The 20,050-nt window shown below is 50.4% G+C and overlaps 1 protein-coding gene across 2 annotated transcripts; it reads right to left on the bottom strand.

Annotated features, from left to right (window-relative positions):
- Nucleotides 1-2,077: 2,077 nt before the first annotated feature.
- On the bottom strand, nucleotides 2,078-19,231 carry DNAJB13 (DnaJ heat shock protein family (Hsp40) member B13). 2 transcript variants are annotated; one of them, XM_034759194.1, is made up of 8 exons: nucleotides 19,131-19,231; nucleotides 17,428-17,531; nucleotides 14,710-14,871; nucleotides 11,990-12,147; nucleotides 10,731-10,844; nucleotides 7,130-7,243; nucleotides 3,215-3,291; nucleotides 2,078-2,290 (listed from the first exon to the last, which is right to left on the bottom strand). In XM_034759194.1, the coding sequence occupies exons 1-8, from the start codon at nucleotides 19,196-19,198 to the stop codon at nucleotides 2,137-2,139; spliced, it is 951 nt and encodes a 316-aa protein (XP_034615085.1). In that variant the 5' UTR covers nucleotides 19,199-19,231; the 3' UTR covers nucleotides 2,078-2,136. The 2 variants fall into 2 exon arrangements, with proteins under 2 accessions (XP_034615085.1, XP_034615086.1); XM_034759195.1 differs by lacking the exon at nucleotides 3,215-3,291 and having other exon boundaries at nucleotides 2,141-2,290.
- Between the last annotated feature and the right edge of the window lie 819 nt (nucleotides 19,232-20,050).

The following is a 20,050-nucleotide window of genomic DNA, read 5'->3' as shown; positions in this document are numbered from 1 at the left end:
TCCTGCCACGGGCTGAGCCGGGTCCATTGCCAAGAGGCACTTTCTTGTAGTATGCCCGGTAGACTAAGTAATCTACGGGGAACTGCAATTGTGTCCAAGGTCGCAATAAACCTGGCCGAGGTGCCTTCATACTTTACTGGACTCTGTGGTCATTGGGGGCTCTCGTCGGGTTTGCTGTATCCGCTATCTGCAGAGCTGGGACAGTACACAGAGGGAACACACGCACGCAGCCCAGTGATATCAACAGAGGAGAAAGCAGAGCACCACACCGGTAGCATCTGCCAACAGGTGCGTCAGGCAGGTTGATAGGTTTTTAAGTCCTAGTAACTAATATATATATATATATAATTTTTTTAATTTAAATGGAGAGAATGTTGGTGGGCCCCTAAGTTTCCTGCAGTTAACACAGTTGTGATGGGACAGCAGCTGCGTCTTCGTGTCTTAAAATAAAGCTGGAGTCAAACTCCTTGCCTGCTCCTTGTGTGAACTTGCTGTGGAGGGGAAGATTGAGCTGTTGCTCTTTGCTCAGGAGTGCATTGAACTGAATGGGCCTTCACCTGCAGCCCTCTGGCTTTGGGTGCTGGACCAGAGCACTTCCTGAAATGGGGCCCCTTGAAGGGGGGTGTCCATCTGGGCACCTAAAATCACCAACTGGGTCCACTGAGCCCTTTTTGCTACCAACCAGCCTGCCTCTCTTGGCACAAAGGGGGGGGTTACGATTTGGAAGGGGAGGCTGTTGGTCTCGTTGTCGGGCTAACCCCTCCCATTCAGCCCCAAAGGATGATCCAGCAGTGACAGGAGCTGAAGTCAGGAACGAGATCAGAGCTGAGGCCCAGCTCGCTCCAACAGTGGCTAACAGCAGCTGGTTCAGAGGAAGGTTTAAAAACCACCCAGTAGCAAATGCTCCCTACCAGTCAGAAACTGGCTTAAACCTGTAGCATAAGATTACATGTTATCATTGATTATACATCTCCTATAGCAAGTGATCCTACCATGGTCTTGGTGACTTCCTGTGGCAGTGAGTTCCACAGTCTAACTACAGATCAGGGAAACATTTCTTCTGATCAGTTTTGACTTTGCCCCCTTTTGACCCTCTCCTGGTGAGAGGCAGGCAGTGCCTCTGCCTATTCCATTAGTAGTCCTCCCTTTAGTACTGCCCCTTTACCTGGCAGGGCCCAGGGGATGGAAGTAGTGGGAGGTGTATAGGGAGGGGGAGATCAGCCTTCCATTACCACTAAACAGAATTCCTACTGATTCAAAGGCCCATGAATATACCCCCCCCCCCACAGCCACACACATACAACTGAGTTTTGGCCTGAGACCCAGCAAAACACCATTGCCTGGATTAAGCAGCATTACTTTCCCCTACAAGCAGCAGAAATGGCCATTAAGTATTTGTGAGGAAGTGGAAACTCTCTCTCTTCCCCCCCCCCCCCCCAATGTCTGCTCTGCCCCCCTACCCCACCAAACAAGACCCCTAGCAGCTCCCTAGTGGTGCCCAAGAGCCACAGGTGGGGAGGCTGGACAGAATAGAAATTGAGCAAAGAGAAATCAACCCATTGTTTGGTGCTGGACAGAGGGAGGCCAGTGGTGGGGAGGATTTCCAGGGCTCAGGCCAGCATTAGACACAGGGATGGGCAGTGGGGTTCCCAAGCAGGGGAATGAAAGGCATTTCTTTCTCTACATGCAACTGTACTTTGCACAAGGCTGATCAATTACATTTTTCTAGCATCTTTCATCCCTAAAGGCTTTCCTCATTGCATCAGCCACTATGGAAATGCAGCCACCTCTGGGGTGGAAGAGGGCAGCTACAACCTGCAGTGTAGGACAAAGTGAAGAACATCAGCCTCCACTTGAAATGCAGGGAGGAGTTTCATGGGGCCAGGACAGCAGTGTTCCCTGCTGCTATAAAAAGTACTGCTGAACTTTAACCAGTACAGAGCTCAGTTTTGTCAATAACCCGAGCTGCTGCTTTCGTTGCCCTTCCCTGCCGTCATTAAAGGGACTGTTTCAAAGACGCCATGCAGTGGGGGAGCCATTTATAACACCAACAACATACACCCAGTGACCGAATCTGTACGAATAGCTAGAAAGCTTTATTCCCCTGGGTCCCATGGAGCTGAACTCACAGCATCCTTAAGTCAGGAGTGCTTGTCGCAGGAGCTGCTTCTTGGCTGGTGTGAGCCTTTCGGGAAAGCGGATATCAAAATACATGATGAGATCCCCTTTCTGGGTGGGGTCACTGGGCAGAGGCATCCCTTCCCCCGGCACGATTTTGAAGTACTTGGGGCTAGAAAAGCAAAGGCCAGCGTTATGCAGGAGGGTACAGGGAGTAACCTCCCTAAGGCTGCAGTAAGAACACACGCCTGGCTGGAGCGCAGGGGAGGGATAATTTTATTAAGGAGCAAATTGTGCCTCCGGGTGCACCAGTGCAGCTCCCTGGGAGGGCAGGAGCTGGCTCTAACAAGCCTGCTAAGGGGGATGGATGTAGCTTGGAAAAACACATGTAACTATTTCTTTAACGTGCTGTTCTCTGAAGCATGATGCTAAAAATGGGCTTTGGGGCTCTCTTCACTTTGTCTCAGTGACTCCTCTTGGCTTTCCTCCAATACTGCCCTGGCATCTGAAAGGCCAGCTGAGTTCATTCTGGCTCAGGCACTGCCATTGGGCAGAGCGGTTCTGCAAAGCCAAAGTCTGCCCTGAGTGACACCAGGGCAAGGGGTTTGTGCGGCTGCAACGAGCTGCCTGCAGTGGAGGTGTCTGGGTACCAGTGTGGGCAGAATTCAGCTCTGAGCTAAAAGTCCTGTTAATGCACCGGGTCACCCTCCTGGAGCTGTGTGGGCGCCGCAGGGCTGGCAGGAGTAAAAAACAGTAACCCTGGTGGTGGTTGTGCTGTAACTAGATGTCGCTCTGCAGGCACAGGACGAGCAGAGCTGCTTACTACGAAGGGGTCATTTTTACAGTCAGGCCAAGACTTTCAAAAGCAACTAGTGATTTGGGGTGCCCAATCAAAGACCCCTTAAAGGGGCCTGAGTCCCAGAGAGCACTGAGCCCCCGCCCTTGGACGGTCTCGAGGTGCTTTCCTTTGAGCCTCCCAAATCACTAGTGAACAGCTCGCCTTCCCTTGTGAGAACAGACCCTTTCCAGACACCGGGCGAGCAGGGTAGTTTGCCTCGCTGATTGCATACGGGGCTCTCTCTGCTCCGGCACTTACTGGACTATGTCATTGATGGGAATATTAAGCAGCCTGTCATCTAGGGTTCTCACATCCACTGTACAGCCAATCAAAGCCTGCAAAAGACAGAGCGAGGCAATGAGCAAAGATGTTTGTCGGTCCTGTGATTCTGTTATTCCAAATAACAGGCACAGGCGGAATAATTTGTGATCCATGGAAGCCTCGGTAAGGCTACTCCGGATGGGCCTTTACACCCTGAGTAGTCCTCCAGGCACCAGAGGCTCAGCCCAGTGGAGAGGGATCTTCTGAGTTCGGACCGTGCCGAGCCAGCAGCCTGGCTCCTCTGCCACGAGAAAAGGGGTGTGTGGCTGTAACGCTGGGTGGCCTCCAGCTATTTGTGCAGCCCCCAAGCTGATCTACATTACGCTGGGGGGGATCAGATCGAGCCACAACCCACCCAGAACTGAGGGGCTTAACCCCGCCTTTGCACACCCCCTCCCTCGAGCTACATCGACCAGAGCAGAGAGTCTGGTGTGAAGAGTGGCAAAGTACCCCTGAGTCCATTCCTGAGAGCAAGGGGGAGAGAAGCTGAAGATATTTCGAAATCGCTCGCCTTTGCTGAGGACGGAGACGAGAGTAGTGAGGCCATTGTCCTTCAGAGGCCTGGTGAGCAAAGAGAAATGCAATGCACGAAGGGACACGCTTTTCCCAAAGGGGCCAGAGCAAGTGTGGAGCCCTTAAGAACAGAGCATTGTGACTTAACAATAATCCCTAGCTCCTCCACTGGGCTTTTCAGCTGTAGTTCTCAAAGCACTTGACAAAGAAGGGCAGTGTCATTCTCCCCATTTTACAGTTGGAAAACCGAGGCACAGAGAAGTGAAGTGACTTGCTCAAGATCACCCAACAAACCAGTGGCAGGGCTGGGAACAGAACTCAAAGCTCCTGCGTCCTGGTCCAGTGTACTTGAAACTAGGCCACATTGCCTCCTGTGTCATTAATGAACACCACATTCAGAACTACCTAGCAGTGGAGATTTTAAATAAGGAACTTTTTGGAAAAATTATAGTTAGTGTCTGAGCTAACTCTAGCACCTGCCAGCATCAGTGGAATTTTAGCTGTAAGGACCTGTTTCCTTATACATACTGGATACTGCGTGGCAGTGCAGTAGAAGTACAGTTGCTCCTTGTGTTGTTGTTCTGGCTTGTTGCAGACTGACCAATCCATAGGACATTGTAACTGGATTTTTAAGAGAGCTGGGTAACATTATGACCAATACACCACCAGTAATCGTACAGTCAGTGGAGATCAGGGTCACCTAAGCCCATGCTTCAGGGTATGAATGGACAACGGAAGGGGTCAGGAAGGAATTCTCCCTCCACCTACCACGTATGACATTGCAAAACTGGTGAGGTGCCCTGTTTCGGGTTGGTGTGGCAGTGCCCATTCAGAAGCAAAAGGCATTAGCCATAAATAGAGAATCAATTTGATTGTTAGCTCTTAGGACAGGGGTAGGCAAACTTTTTGGCCTGAGGGCCACATCAGGGTTGCAAAACTGTAGAAAAGGCTGTCCCTCCCCGAACAGCCTGGCCCCCACCCCATCCACCCCTTCCCACTTCCCGCCCCCTAACTTCCCCCCTCAAAACTCCCAGACCCATCCAACCCCCCTGCTCCTTGTCCCCTGACCGCCCCTTCCCGGGACCCCCCGCCCCTAACCACCCCCTGGGATCTCACCCCCTATCCAACTCCCCCTACTCCCTGTCCCCTGACTGCCCTGATCCCTATCCACACCCCCGACCCCTGACAGCCTACTCCCCTCCCCCCCCGGGACTCCCACACTTATCCAACCCCCCGCTCCCCAGCCCGACTGCCCCGACCCCTATCCACACTCCCACCCACTGACAGGCCCCCCGGGACTCCCACGCCTATCCCTGCCCCCTGCTCCCTTTCCACTGACTGCCCCCTCCAGAACCTCCGCCCCATCCAACCCCCCCTGCTTCCCCATCCTAACTGCCCCCCCCCAGAACCTCCACCCCATCCAACTGCCCCCTGTCCCCTGACTGCCCCTGGGACCCCATGCCTCTTATCCAACCCTCCCTTCCCCCCCCCCGTTCCCTGCCCCCTTACCATGCTGTTCAGAGCAGCAGGAGCTCACAGCCCTGCCAGAGTCAGCCATGCCGCCGCGCTGCCCGGCAGGAGCGACGGGCCGGGGTGCTGGCGGCGCAGCGAGTTGAGGCTGCGGGGGAGAGGGGACAGCAGGGGAGGGGCCGGGGACGAGCCTCCCTGGCCCGGAGCTCAAGGGCCAGGCAGGATGGTCCCGCGGGCCGCTGTAGTTTGCCCACTTCTGTCTTAGGACAAGGACCAAGTCTATGTTCTGAAAAGAGCCTAGCACACTTTGGGGCACTAAATAAATAACAAATACTGGAGATGTTGAATTATTGGGATTTTCATACAGTTGAGACTTGTGATTGCACATAGGGTGACCAGATGACAAGAACAAAATAGCGGGACACATTGGGGGGGAGGGGGCAGCCATAGGCTCACCCCACCCCCCCACCCCACTGGAGCCATGGGGGAAGGGGGATACAAAGCCTGAGGAAGCTGCGGGTTGGGGGTGCACTGCCCCAGCTCCGGGCGCAGCACCGCCACAGGTCAGGGGCGCAGGGCCCTGGCTCCGGCTGCAGCCCCTCTGCGGATTGGGGGCGCGTGGCCCCGGACCCCGCCAGCAGCCCTGCTGCAAGCCGCTTACCTGGGGGATGGTTCCCACCCACTGGGAAGCACCTGGCAGGTTCCTCTGGCTCCTAAGGTCAGCGGGGTCTCCACTCCACGTGCTGTGCCTGCCACAAGCACTAGCTCCAGCTGCCATTGGCTGGAAGCTGTGGGGGCGGGACTTACTTGGGGGCGTAAGTAGCATGCAGCGCCCCAGGGTCAGGGTCAGGGTCAGCAGGGGGGGGGGGGCGGTTCTGCACTCCCGCAGCTGCGCCCGCAGCTCCCATTGGCCGCAATGGAGCCAGCGCTTGTGGTAGGTGCAGCACGCAGAGAACCCCCTGGCCGCCCCTGTGCCTAGGGGCCGCAGGGTCCTGCTGCCCGCCGTTTCCTGGGAGCTGCCCAAATAAGAACTGCTGGGACCCCAGGTGAGCGCTCACCAGTGTACTCCTCCAGCCCCGAGCCAAAACATCGGGACAAATGGCGTCCCGAGTGTACATTGATCGGGACACGGGACAAACAACTAAATATCGGGACATCTGGTCACCCTCATTGCACATCTAACTGGCACGCGCAGTTATCATGACGGGGTATGTGCGTGCACACAGACAGACACACACTAAGTAACTGTGTGCACAGAGGGATGAGTAGGTGCATTTGCAGGCATGATGGTAGTATCTACAGATGCAAAATTCCATACCTCAAATGCATTAAAATCAGGCCCCTGGCTCTTCTGTTCTCACCGGAGTGACCAATGATGAAGTCAGCTAATTCAAGAACAGCTAATCCATAAATATTGAGGATGAAGATGATAAATAACAGCAGCCTCCCAGCAGTCTGACTGGCCGGCCCAGACTCTGTTTGGTCCAATCATAAACTGCTGATTCCTTTCACCCCCAATGCAATTTGTTGTCCTTCTGCAAAACCTCGCTGCCTCTTGGGAAGGTAAGAAAGGAGAAGACACCATCCAACTCCACTGAAGTCAATGTGCATCTCTTCCTTTTCCTGCATGCAAGTTGGATCAGACCCCAAGTGCCCTAATCATAGAATATCAGGGTTGGAAGAGACCTCAGGAGGTCATCTAGTCCAACCCCCTGCTCAAAGCAGGACCAATCCCCAACTAAATCATCCCAGCCAGGGCTTTGTCAAGCCTGACCTTAAAAACCTCTAAGGAAGGAGATTCCACCACCTCCCTAGGTAACGCATTCTAGTGCTTCACCACCTTCCTAGTGAAATCATCAACATCCTTACCTTCCCTAGGGGGATGGTGGCTACATAGAGCAGGTTGTCATCCTCCCTTTTAAACCTTGGGTGCAGTTTCTCTCGTACAATGAAGATAATATCAGCTGGGATAATGTTTGGGCCCTAAAGTACAAGAAATAAACCAGGAAATGAGTCAGTATCTAACAGAGACAGGCACTGTTTACTGAGAAAGATAATCAGGTCTTTGCCTTTTTTCTTTTTGCTTCTTTCTGATGTCTCCAGAAGGCCTGGGAAGTGTGTTTTTTTTTTTTTTTTTAACAAAATACGTTTTCCCTGATTGCCTTTACACTGGCTGCTCAGATTCTTAGCACGCTGTTTTTCCTGGAAGATAGAAGTAGTAAGGTCATGACATCACAACTCCAAGGAAGTGAAACCTCAGCAACTGAGAATGGGAAAGGATATTAATCAAATTGTTTAAAATGCTTTTTCTTTGTTTCTATTCATGCCTTTTAAACCCAAACATCTCACACACATTTGGGACAAAAGCTGTCTTTGTTAAAGCCCCAGGTTCTCAGCTGGCTGGTTCTTGCTCATATGCTGAGGGTCTGATTGGCATATGTGGGATTGGGAAATAATTTCCCCCCAGGTCAGATTGGCAATGACCTTGGGGGGTTTTCAACTTCCTCTGCAGTGTGGTATGCGGGTCACTTCCTGGGATTATTTCATTTAATCAATTCCCTGCGATTGCAGGAGCCTTGGGCTTTGGTGCACCTCGGTCCCTCCTCTTCTCTGCCTGTGGCACATCATAGTTTAGTCCAGTGGGCTGGAATACTTGGGTCTCATTTCAGTTGTTGGGTTAGCGTGTGGGTATTGGGGGATATTGGTGGCCTGTGCGATGTAGGAGGTCAGACTAGATGATCTGGTGGTCCCTGCCTGCCGTAAGCTCTATGACTAATACTCCCCCCTCCATTAAAGGTTAAGAAAGTCCCCACTGAGCCCTTCAGCGAGTCCTCTTGCTAGAACAGATTTTACATTCCTGGGATTCTTGCGGTAAAAACAAATAGAAAAAAACTAGGTCTGTCAAGCAATTAAAAAAATTACTCACGAATAATCTCGGTGTTAAACAATAATAGAATACCATTTGTTTGTCTGAGCAATTGGCTGAACAAGAAGTAGGACTGAGTGGACTTGTAGGCACTAAAGTTTTACATTGTTTTGTTTTTGAGTGCAGTTATGCAACAAAAAAATTCTACATTTGTAACTTGCACTTTCACAATAAAGAGATCACCCTACAGTACTTGAATGAGGTGAATTGAAAAACACTATTTCTTTTGTTTATCATTTTTACAGTGCAAATATTTGTAATAAAAATAATATAAAGTGAGCACTGTGCACTTTGTATTCTGTGTTGTAACTGAAATTCATATATTTGAAAATGTAGAAAAACATCCAAAATATTTAATAAATTTCAAGTGGTATTCTGTTGTTTAATAGTGCGATTAATCACAATTAATTGTTTTAATCACAATGATATTTTTGAGCTAATCGCGTGAGTTAACTGTGATTAACTGACAGCCCTAAAAAAAAACCCTCCCAAACCTCCACTGTGCATCCCAAAAAAGCAAAGTGAGACAAGAACCCTTTTGTTTTCCCTTATTTCAGGACTCTTTAAAATATTTCTAAATATCATAAAGTAAGACGACCGCTTCAGCTACAGGAGAACTGGTCACTTCCCCTGTACTAGTTACATGAAGGATCACAAATATAGCAAAAAGCCAATTACTCGAGCCACCGAAAGAATATTCTTGCACAGGCAACCTTAACTCTGGAATTGACGAGCTACTGAGTGTTTAACATAAGAACGGCCCTAGTGGGTCAGACCAAGGTCCATCTAGCCCAGTATCCTGTCTACCGACAGTGGCCAATGGCAGGTGCCCCAGAGGGAGTGAACAGAACAGGTAATCATCAAGTGATCCATTCCCTGTCACCCATTCCCAGCTTCTGGCCAACAGAGGCTAGGGACACTCAGAGCATGGCATTGCATCACTGACCATCTTGGCTAATAGCTTGATTTTGCAACCTTAAGAATGTTCTTTTAATGTAGCTTTTCGGGTGTAACTTCGGTACTGACCACTGCTGCGTGCTCTCCCTGGGGTGTGAAATTCACCCCTGTGCAGAGGGCCAGCACAAGTCACATGTGCCAGCTAAGTCCCACTTAAGCCCTCAAATAGGGTGTAAAGCGATGCCTCGGCCTGGTGCTCGCCCTGTGCACAGAGTGAATTTCACCCGACAATATTAACGTTCTGCATATCCGGGGCCTGATTCTCAGTTACGGCTCTCTGATCCTGAGGGCTGGTCTGCGCCAGCCCCAACCCCAGTGGGAGTGACAGCAGCCAAGAGACTGCTCTAATCTATCCCACTGGAATGGCTCCCCTTTCTCTTGTGCCAGGGGCAGGGGCCACCTCCGTCAGCTTTTTGCCAGCGGTTTTACTTCTATGATTCTCCATTGCCAGGGGAATGCCTGGCTGGCTACGTACAATTGGATTCTAGGCCCTCGACACTGCCTGAGCAGAGCCCCGGCCTGGATCTCAGTGGAGAATCAGGCCCCCATCTTCAAAGCACTCTACAAACATTAACTAGTTCAGGGGTAGGCAAACTTTTTGGGCCGAAGGCCACATCTGGGTGGGGAAATTGTATGCAGGGCCGGGGCAGGGGGTTGGGGTGTGGGAGAGAGTGCAGGGTATGGGAGGGGGTGCGGTGTGCAGGAAGGGGCTCAGGGCAAGGGATTGGGGCAGAGGAGGAGTGCGGGGTGTATGAGGGGGCTGGGGTGCAGGAGGGGTGTGGGGTGTACAAAGGGGCTCAGGGCAGGGACTTGGGGTGCAGGAGGGGTGCGCAGTGCAGGCAGGGGGCAGAAGGGGTTCAGGCTCCGGGGTGGAAGCGGTACGCACCGGGGCCAGTTAAGGCTCCCTGCATGCCTGCCCTGTCCCCAGCCCCGCGCCGCTCCAGGAAGCGTTGTGGCCCGAGGGAGGGGGGGCAGCGGGCTCTGTGTGCACTGTCTTGCCACGCCTCCAGGTACCTCCCCCGAAGCACCCATTGTCCACGGTTCCCCGTTCCCGGCCAATGGGAGCTGTGTGGGGCGGTGTCTGGAGGCAAGGGTCTGGGGGCTGCAGGGATGGCCGCTGCTGAGAGCGGTGCGGGGCCCGTGGAGTCACAGGGGGCAATCCCATGGGCCAGATCCAAAGCTCTGAAGGGCCGGATCCGGCCTACAGTTTGCCCACCCCTGAACTAGTTAATCCTCACAATGCCCTGCAGAGGAAGTGGAGAGTTATCAGACAGGGAAACTGAGGCAGGGAAGTTATGTGACTTGCTCAAGGCCATGGCAGGAGTCCGTGTCAGAGCTAAGACTTGTGCTCCTAAATCCCTTAGGCAATGTAGAAAATCTCCCCCTTAGCCTCTCTGTGCCTCATCTCACAATATGCATAATTACTCAGGCATGTTTTGTGTGGCTTGTTGATTAGTGTCCATCAAACACTTTGAGATCTTCAGCTGGAAAGTGCAACAGAAACACAAGATCCCATTACAGCAAACAATGAATGAGCCTGTCAGAACTGGTGAAATCTTGCCATGCGACGGTCTCTCGAGAACTTACCTGGTCACCTTCTTTCTGAAAGGTAATCCTGGTGCCCTGCTTCCACCCGGGCTGCACGTCGATCGTTAAGATCTTATCTCTGATGGTGGACGTGTGACCGTCTTCATTCATCACCTGGGGTTTGAAACAGCTGAGTGGGGCAGTTGGGTTTGGTCTGTATCTAGGAGAGCTGGGCCTTTGATTGGCTAGGATGCCAGTGATACTGCACCAGCCTTGTGGGCAACTGTCTTTAGGAAACAAAATCAGTTCTGGCTTGAATTGCAGAGCTGCTGTCCCCAGGCAGCTCTGAGGATCATGGTTATTTCAGTAGTGCTGAGGGACCAACCAAGATTGGGCCCCATGACAGACAAAGGGTGGGGGAAAGGGGCAAAACACACAGAGGGAACAATGGGATGGAAAATCAGGCTGCGTGGAGACGAATGCAGCTCCCAGTTACCCCTGTGCTACCTCACTGGAGTCTGCCAGGGAGGTTAACATTTGCATTTAATTTCCCTCTGACTTTAGTGGGGTAGCAATGGGGTCACTGGACCTATATATTTGGCTTACTGTTTGGGGACTGTTTTTTGTTCATGTCTGGCAGTCTGAGTGCCAGCACAACCCACCCGGGGCGTCAGAGCCCTGCTGACGGCAGAGGCCACATAGCTAAGATCAAGGCAGGCAAAGAGACCCAAACCTGAGTTGTTAACGCTACGGAAGCCCGAGCTTTTCCTGCCCCCTGCTCAGTGCTGTCTAAGGGCTCCGGCAGCAGGGCGGGGTCCCACGGCACCAGAGAGAGCACGGAAACTTTGGCTGGCGGAGCCCTGCCTGACCTGGTTGCTCTGTACAGCACCTGTGAGCTGCTGCTGTGGCTGGCTATGAAAGAGAGGCCGCTGCCGGAGCAGGGATGGATGGATCCCTGGCTGCTCTCTGCACAGCCGCAGGAGCACCTTTGCCGTGGAGACTGAGTGGGGTTGGGGCCATGCGCTTTCACCCCACCCTGCTCTTCTCAATTACCCTGTCCCACTCCTTGGAGCAGGCTACTCCTGTTCATTCCCCATCGGCTGGGACTCGGGAGATGCTATCACAGAATATAGTGATCAGTCACATCCATGGATTTCAGTGAAACTTCCAATGCCCTGTGAGTGAAACATACAACCCAGCCCAATGGGAAAGAACAGCTCTTCCATGACAGGCTCCCTTCGGGCGGCCGTCCCGCTCCTAACGCCACTGATTCGGGCTCACCTCTCGCCACTTCTCATCCAGGCCCCATCTTTCCTTACCCTGCGAGAAATCTTAATTTTCTTGGTGCATCCGTAGAACAGGTCCTCCAGTGACAGGTAGAGATCTCGCTCAATTGGCGGGTCCTGCTTCGCCACCCCTTTTCCCCGCAGCCCCCCGAATGCCGTGTTCACCTCAGACCCATCTGGGGCAAAGAACTCTGTGCATAATGAAAAACAGAATCCCAGCTGTGCATATAAAATGGTGGCGTCTAAATTAGCTGCTACCACCCAAGAGAGAGAGCTGGGGGTCATCGGGCATAGCTCTCTGAAAACATCCGCTCCATGTGCAGCAGCAAAAGAACGAACAGAATATTAGGACCAATTAGGAAAGGGATAGATAATAAAACAGTAAATATCATAATGCCGCTATATAAATCCATAGTGCGCCTGCATCTTGAATTCTGTGTGCAGTTCTGGTGGCCCCATCTCAAAAAAGATGTATTAGAAAAGGAAAAGGGACAGAGAAGGGCAACAAAAATGATAAGAGGGGGATGGAACAGCTTTTATATGAGGACAGATTAAACAGGCTGGCACTGATCAGCTTGGAAAAGAGAGGATTAAAGGGGGATATGATAGAGGTCTATAAACTCATGACGGGTGTGGAGAAAGTGAATAAGGAAGTGATATTTACCCCTCCACATAACACCAGAACCAAGGGTCACCCAATGAAATTAATAGGCAGCAGGTTTAAAACAAACAAAAGGAAGTATTTCTTCACACAACGCACAGTCAGCCTATAGAACTCTTTGCCAGGGGATGTCATGAAGGCCAAAACTATAACTGGGTTCAAAAAAGAATTAGAGAAGTTATTGGAGGATAAGTCCATCAGTGTCTATTAGTCAAGATGGTCACAGATGCAACCCCATGCTCTGGGTATCCCTAAGCCTCTGACTTCCAGAGGCTGGGACTGGATGACAGGGAATGGGTCACTTGATGATTGCCCTGTTCAGTTCATTCCCTTGGAAGCTCTGGCATTCGCCACTGTCGGACAACAGGATACTGGGCTAAATGGACCACTGATCTGACTCAGTATGGCCTTTCTTATGTTCAATGACCCAGAAAAAGGTTAGATGCAATCACACCATCAGCTGAGAGTGGCATGAGCTAGTGGCCTGAGCATAGGTCTGGGAGCCAGGCATTCCTGAGTTCTAGTCCCAGCTCTGAAACTAACTCCCCTCTCTGTCCTTGGCAAGAACCTTAGGTCAGAAGTGTCTCAGTTTTTCAATGACATGCAGGGCTGAACATGGCACTCACAAACCTTCCCCCTGCCCAGTTCTTGCTGATTTCAACTGCTGTTGAGGGTGCTCGGTGCCTCTCAAAATCAGGATCAAGGTGGCTCACATCAGCCACCCAGCAAGTGAGGCATTCCAAGACACTGATGGCAATTTGGCAATTTCCAAAACGGCCTCCCTGTGCCTCAGTTTCCCCATTTGTAAAATGGGGGTGATCTCACCGCTCTACCAGCTGGGATAACTTTGTGAATGTTTGCAAAATGTTCTGACCATGAAAAGCATGAATTATTATTTATTTATTACATGTTTATTACCATGCTAAGGGAATTCCTGCTTTCCTCCGGGAATCCCTGAAGTTGTTGTCACTACCTTTGTTTGAGGGAGTTTGCTAACCCCCCCACCCTTTTTTTAACCAAACATAAACATTAGACGTTTCTATTCTACCCCCTACGCTGTAAAATCAATAATTGGACTTTGCTCTCCTCTAGTGCCTTCCATCCAGGGACCAAAGACATTTATGAAGTAAGTCCCCCAACCCCGCTATGAGGTGGCACACTAATAATTATTAACCCCATTTTACAGACAGAGAAACTGAGCCATAAAGAAGTTAAGTAACTTGTCCAAGGCTGCCAAGTGAGTCAGTGGCAGACTAGGGGATAGAACCTAGGTCGCCTGATCGCCAGACATGTGCCATGCCCCTAAGACCATCCTTCTTGTTTCCAACATGGCAGTTTGTTGTAAGTTCTTTGGGACCTGATCCTGTGATCTCCCCAAACAGAGTGTAAATTCACTCCTGCAGTCTACAATATTAAGCCTTTCATTAGTTTGAAAACTTCACCAAGAGACCAGATTGGGAAGAAACCTTTCAATCAGATCTCGTGAGTGTCCTGAGCTCCACTCAGAGCACAATGTGCCCCACATATCCAGGGACACGGGTCCAGAGTAAACTGGTGCTAGGAATGTCTCAGTACTGATGGTCCCAGTCTCTGGAGAAATAGATGAGGCAGCTTGTAGCACTCTTCAGCACCACCTAGTGGCTGACTGCAGCATGGCATTAAAATCTCTGTGGAGGCTGCCTGCTCTTTGGGTCTCCAGGTTCTGGTGCAGTTGTCATTATTTGAGCCAGGGGATTTTCAAGAGGAGAAAGTGACGGGCTCAGGGGAAGACGCTACAAGCCCAGCCTGGAGTGACTGTTCTGTCCCATGTGTGTGGTTTAAAGCACTGCCCAGCAACGCTCCCATGGAGACATGGGATGGGGTGACAGGTCACATAAACCAAGGCCAATTGCAGGAGAAACAATCCTCAAATTGGGGTTCTGAGGGCTGATGGTGGCAAAGGCACAGAGGCAGGGTCTGGTTTCCAGATGACTGTACAAAACTTTAACCTACTTCCTGCCAACCACAGGGCTGGTTCTGTTGAAGAGACTATGCTTGGGGCATTCACCATAAAAACACAACATGAAGCATCACAGGAAGGAATTATACCTACCAGCAAAAGGATTATCACCTCCAAAGAACTCCTTGAAGACTTTTTCAGCATTGCCGTGAAACACATAGCCAACAGACCAGGGGTTTTCACTCCCAAATTCCAGGGGGATCCCTCCTTTGAGACCCTCTTCTCCAAATTTATCATAGATGCCCCTCTTCACAGCTAAGGAAGAAAGAGGCATCAGTAGATGTGCATATGCTTTGATCATTTGTGTGTCAGATGAAAGTATATAGTTCTAGACCCGGGTCTTTGCTTGATCCTGGGACCTGTCACCCAAAGCTGTCAGTAAGCAGTCTCCTTGCCGGCAGAAAGGCTGAAGTAGCAGAAAGGATGCTATTGCATCAGTGTAGTAGCAACTACCTATAGGAGTCTCATACTTAGAAGCAATCTCAAAGGCGCATCCTTCCAGCTGGGGAAGGTGATACATTGAGTGATCCAGGGGAAGGCGGCTGATGCCCTCCTGTCCCTACCCAGCCAGTCATCCAATACACAGAATGGAAACCGCAGAGAAGATGGTTACAAATCATTTTCCTAATAAGCTCATTAAGGTTTCCCACAACTCAGTTTCCACACAAGGATTCCTTTATTAGTCCCAAAGGCCGCTTGGTGTTAGTTACATCCAAAATACAAACATAAGCATATACATGCCTATATTCTATATCCCAATGCCAACATAGTTACAAGCACTGGTCAAAATGCTCACAACAAGATCAGGTACCTGGGAGGTACGTTGCCATCATAGCGTGACTCCAGAGGGGTTAGGAAAAGCTCTGACAAAGAACCCCTAGAAAACTTTGCTTTTTTATACACTGTAACAAACAGGTAGTGTTGGACCTGAACTAAGGACAGATAAAGCAGTTAGGGCTGAACAATGTCTTCTGCCCCAGTCAAGACAAGATTAATGACTGGGCCTCTTTTTTCGAGGTTTTCTTATCTCATTTGGCCATATTTCTTTCTAACTACTAAACTACACATTTTTAAATAATAAATTAAACAAACCAATTATATACAGCACCTGGTACCCAATTATCCAAGTTTTCTTTATTTCTGTGACCTCAACCCAAACTTTACACAAGATGACACTGATATTTAAGTGTCACCACAAGTTTAAACACAAACAACTTTTGTTTCTCTTCGACTCATCCTTCTACATGCTTCGGGCCTATCACTCATGCTAAAATCCAAACTCAAGTTAACACCATAGTTTGCTTAGGCCTGATGTGGGCCTATATTCCTACAAAGACTACGATCTTCTCTATCTCCAGTCCTTACACTCTTGAGAGACCCCAGAGAGATTACAAACATACAGCAAGCCACAAAGAAGAAAGGGGGCAGGGTATGGAAAGTCAGATTTAGATGTCTACAGGTGCGATCTGCCAACAGAAGCAGAGAGAAAGAGCACTACAACTTTCAGCCATTAGATTTCCTTGTGCCTGTGCATTGTGGTGGATTCTCCTTCATTGTAAATTTTAAAATCAAGATTGGGTGTTGTTCTGAAACATATGTCCAGTTCAAACAGGAATTAATTCAAAGGAGTCCAAGGACTTGTGTTATACAGAGAGGCCGACTAGATGATCACAGTGGTCCCCTCTGGTTTTTATAATCTATGAATCTATGCTATATTAAAGAGAAATATTTTCTTCACATGTACGTACTTATAGATCAGTGGTTCTCAACCAGGGGTACACGAACCCTGGGGGTACGCAGATGTCTTCCAGGGGGTACATCAACTCATTTACATGTTTGCCTAGTTTTACCACAGGCTGCATAAAAAGCACTAGCGAAGTCAGTACAAACTAAAATTTCATGCAGACATTGACTTGCTCTATATACTATACACTGAACTGTAAGTACAATAGTTATATTCCAATTGGTTTATTTTATAATTCTATGGTAAAAATGAGAAAGTCAGCAACTTTTCAGTAATAGTGCACTGTGACACTTCTGTATTTTTATGTCTGACTTTGAGTACTGAACTAAGCAAGTAGTTGTTAAGTGAGGTGAAACTTGGGGTACACAAGACAAATCAGACTCCTGAGAGGGGTACAGTAGTCTGGGATGGTTAAGAGACACTATTATAGACCATGATCAAGTCACCTCTTAACCTTCTCTTTGATAAATCTAAACAGATTAAAATGTATTTACTCTCACTGTAAGGCAGATTTTTCAGACCGTGAATTGTTCTTATAGTTCTTTTCTGCACCTCTCCAATTTTTCAACATCCTTTTTGAAGTGTGGACACCAGAACTGGAGGCAGTTTTCCAGTAATAGTCTCACCGATGCTGTAAACAGAGGTAATATAACCTCCCTACTTCTATTTAATATTCCCCTGCGTATACATCCAAGGCTCATGCTAGTTCTCTTGGCCACAGCTTTGCATTGGTCCCTGCTCCTGCAATCTGACTGGCACAGGTGGGCCCTTACACCCATGCTAGCATTGTCAATGGGGCTCCAAACACACACAGACGTTCTCCAGCCTGGATCATACTGCAGGAGCAGGGATCAGTGCTGCATGCAATACATAAACAATTAAGTAACTGACGTTAATAACCAGACAGAGGATACACCAGCTAACCAGCATGGCAGCAAAGCAGACCATATGATGTGCCTAATGAAATCCCCCTGCAGAAAGTAAACTCTGTACTTGGATATGACTTTCCAGGCCTTATCCCTGAACTGCACATTTATCTGTGGGAAGAGAAACGTGTTCCTACTTACGATCACTTAACACTTCGTAGGCTTCTGCGAGCTGCCTGAATTTATCCGGTGCCCAAGGTTCTTTATTTTTTAAAGGATGGCTCTTCAAGGCTAGTTTCCGGTAGCTGCAAAAGAGAAGCCAGGGAGGTCCAGCCCCATGGTGGGCGCAGTTAGATCCCGTTCTGACATGCCATCTACAGCGCTTTTCACCTAAGTGCATTTTTCAAATGTTTAAGATCCCAAACCACCAGCAGAATGGAGGTATGCAATTAGGGCCCAATCCTGCCCTTCTTTGAAGGTAAAGCCTTACATTAGTGTTTTCAAACTGAGTTCCTCTCTTGCATATTGCAAGGTCTGGCTCCAAGGTTCGGTGTCTGCCCTGCTGCGGCTGGGGAAATCAGTAGAACCTAAACGCAATTCTCTGCATTGCTTTGTGGCCTGATCCTACAAAGTGCTGAACATTCAGAGGGAGTGGATGGTATGTCAGTACTGTCACCGGGTCACTCAAGGCACAGAGCCTAAAAGGTATTTAGGCATCTAATTCCCACTGGTTTCTAAGGGAGTTAGACACCGAAATCCCATTGAAGATCTGGGTCCAAATCCTTGCAGGATTGGGCTTTTCAAGGTGAGAGACATCAGCCAATGACAGATCCATTTCCTGCCCTCTCTTGAGTTGCCCCACAGTTCGAGATATCACCTGGCATTCCCCTTTGTTTAGCAGATCCAGCACCTCAGGCCATCACAGATATTTGCACTTGCAAATAGCAATGGATGATGTGTTGTGTGTTTTGGGGTGTGCCTCTCTGAGATCAATGTCTGCATGCAGATGCTCTGAGCCCAGTATGCTCTATCAACCAGGAATTAATTCCGGGAAGTCGCATGGCCTGTTTCGCGGGAGGTCAGACTAGATGATCACAATGGTCGCTTCTGGCCTTGGAATCTGTGAAGCCCTTCCCAACAATACACAGAGTCGCTGGACCCAATAGAGAGATGCACACGAACTGAGGGACTCAGCCCCTTCCTCTTGCCATCACAGCAGCAGGTGAACACAATGCAGCTATACAGCTGTGCGCACAAAGCAAGGGGATTACTTCTTTTCCCCAAAGCTCCTAGTCTTCACAGCAGTGCGTTGCTGCACCAGGACACTTCAGACAATACAGCTGTGCACACACACAGAGGGGGGATACACACTACCACCTAGCGCCTTCAGAGCAGTGTGCAGCGGTATTAGCCCCAACCCACGAGGTGCCTGCATGTCTGTACACACACCCAAACATCTGCTTGTATAATGGCACAGTAAGTGTGTGTCCATGCAGCATGGAGGTGTGGTAGAGAAATACCTACGCATGGAGCATAGAGACACCAGACAGACGGACACACGTGCACATGAGGTTGATGTGCACACTCATGTGCACCATTAGCAGATGTGCACCTTGGTGTGCCCTTGACACAGGATGGGTACCATCTATAGCAGAGGTGCACACTCACACACCCCGGACACAGATGGGCCCAGGGCGGAGGTGCACACTCACGTGCCTGACACAGATGGGCACCATGATGGAGGTGCACACTCACACACCCCTGACACAGATGGGCACCATGATGGAGGTGCACACTCACACACCCCTGACACCGACGGGCCCCTGGCGGAGGTGCCCCCTGGGCAGGGCACGGCTGTTCGGGGCACCCAGGACCCGGCGGGCGCGCCCCCCACCCCCGCTCACGCTTGTTTGATGTCGGCGTCCTTGGCGCTGCGGTTGAGCTCCAGCACCGCGTAGTAATCCTGCCCCATGGCGCCCGGCCCGCGCTGTCCCGCTCGCCCGTTGCTATGGACGCCGCCCCGCGCGGCATTGTGGGAGTTGTAGTTCTTTTCCCCGCACCACTTCCCGCCTCAGCGGTCACTTCCGGACTACAGGTCCCGCCCTCTCCCCGCCCCCACTGCCCCCAAAGTGGGGGTGTGTTTGGGGAGGGGGCTAAGAGACCCCACCCTCACCCACAGCAGCCTCTGCCCACCCCCCAGCTCCTGGGGCAGTGGCCCTGCTGGCTCAGTATGGTTTGGGAACCACCCCCAGGGCCTCCACCCTCCCACCCCCCAGCAGCTCTGACCCCGCTCCTTCCCCCACCCAGGGTTGCCACTGTTGGTTGGACCAATTCCTGGAGGTTTCATCACATGAGTCTCTTTCATTTTAAAATTAATCTTGAATTCCTGGAAACTCCAGGACAATCCTGGAGGGCTGGCAACCCTACCTCCACGCTGCCCCTTCCACATAGGGCCTGCTTCTCTTGTCTCACTTCCCCTCTTCCCCCATCCATTTCTTCTGTAGAGCCTTCACCAATGAGCCCTCCCAAACTCCTGGCCTACTGAAGCGGGTGTGTGAATGGCTACTGCGTTGTGGGGTATTCCTTGCAGCAGGGAGTGGGGCCACGGGCCACCCAGCACAGTTCCTGGTGTGCATTCATTTACCAACAATGCCCAGCTCAGCACACAATGTGCCATCATACACATTAGCAGTATTGGGGCATGAGGGTATTTCATTTTCACATATATCAATGACAGGGAGGGAGGGAGGGAGGACAAAAATCTTACAGGTGAACAGGGAACTGGATTGGATGGGGCCTTGTTGCATTCTGATAAGCTAATCCT

The sequence above is a fragment of the Trachemys scripta genome, chromosome 1 (genome assembly GCF_013100865.1).
Source record: "Trachemys scripta elegans isolate TJP31775 chromosome 1, CAS_Tse_1.0, whole genome shotgun sequence".
In the NCBI taxonomy this organism is placed as follows: Eukaryota; Metazoa; Chordata; order Testudines; family Emydidae; genus Trachemys; species Trachemys scripta.
The sequence above is the reverse complement of the archived record's forward strand: the minus strand, read 5'-3'. Positions and strand labels throughout refer to the sequence as shown.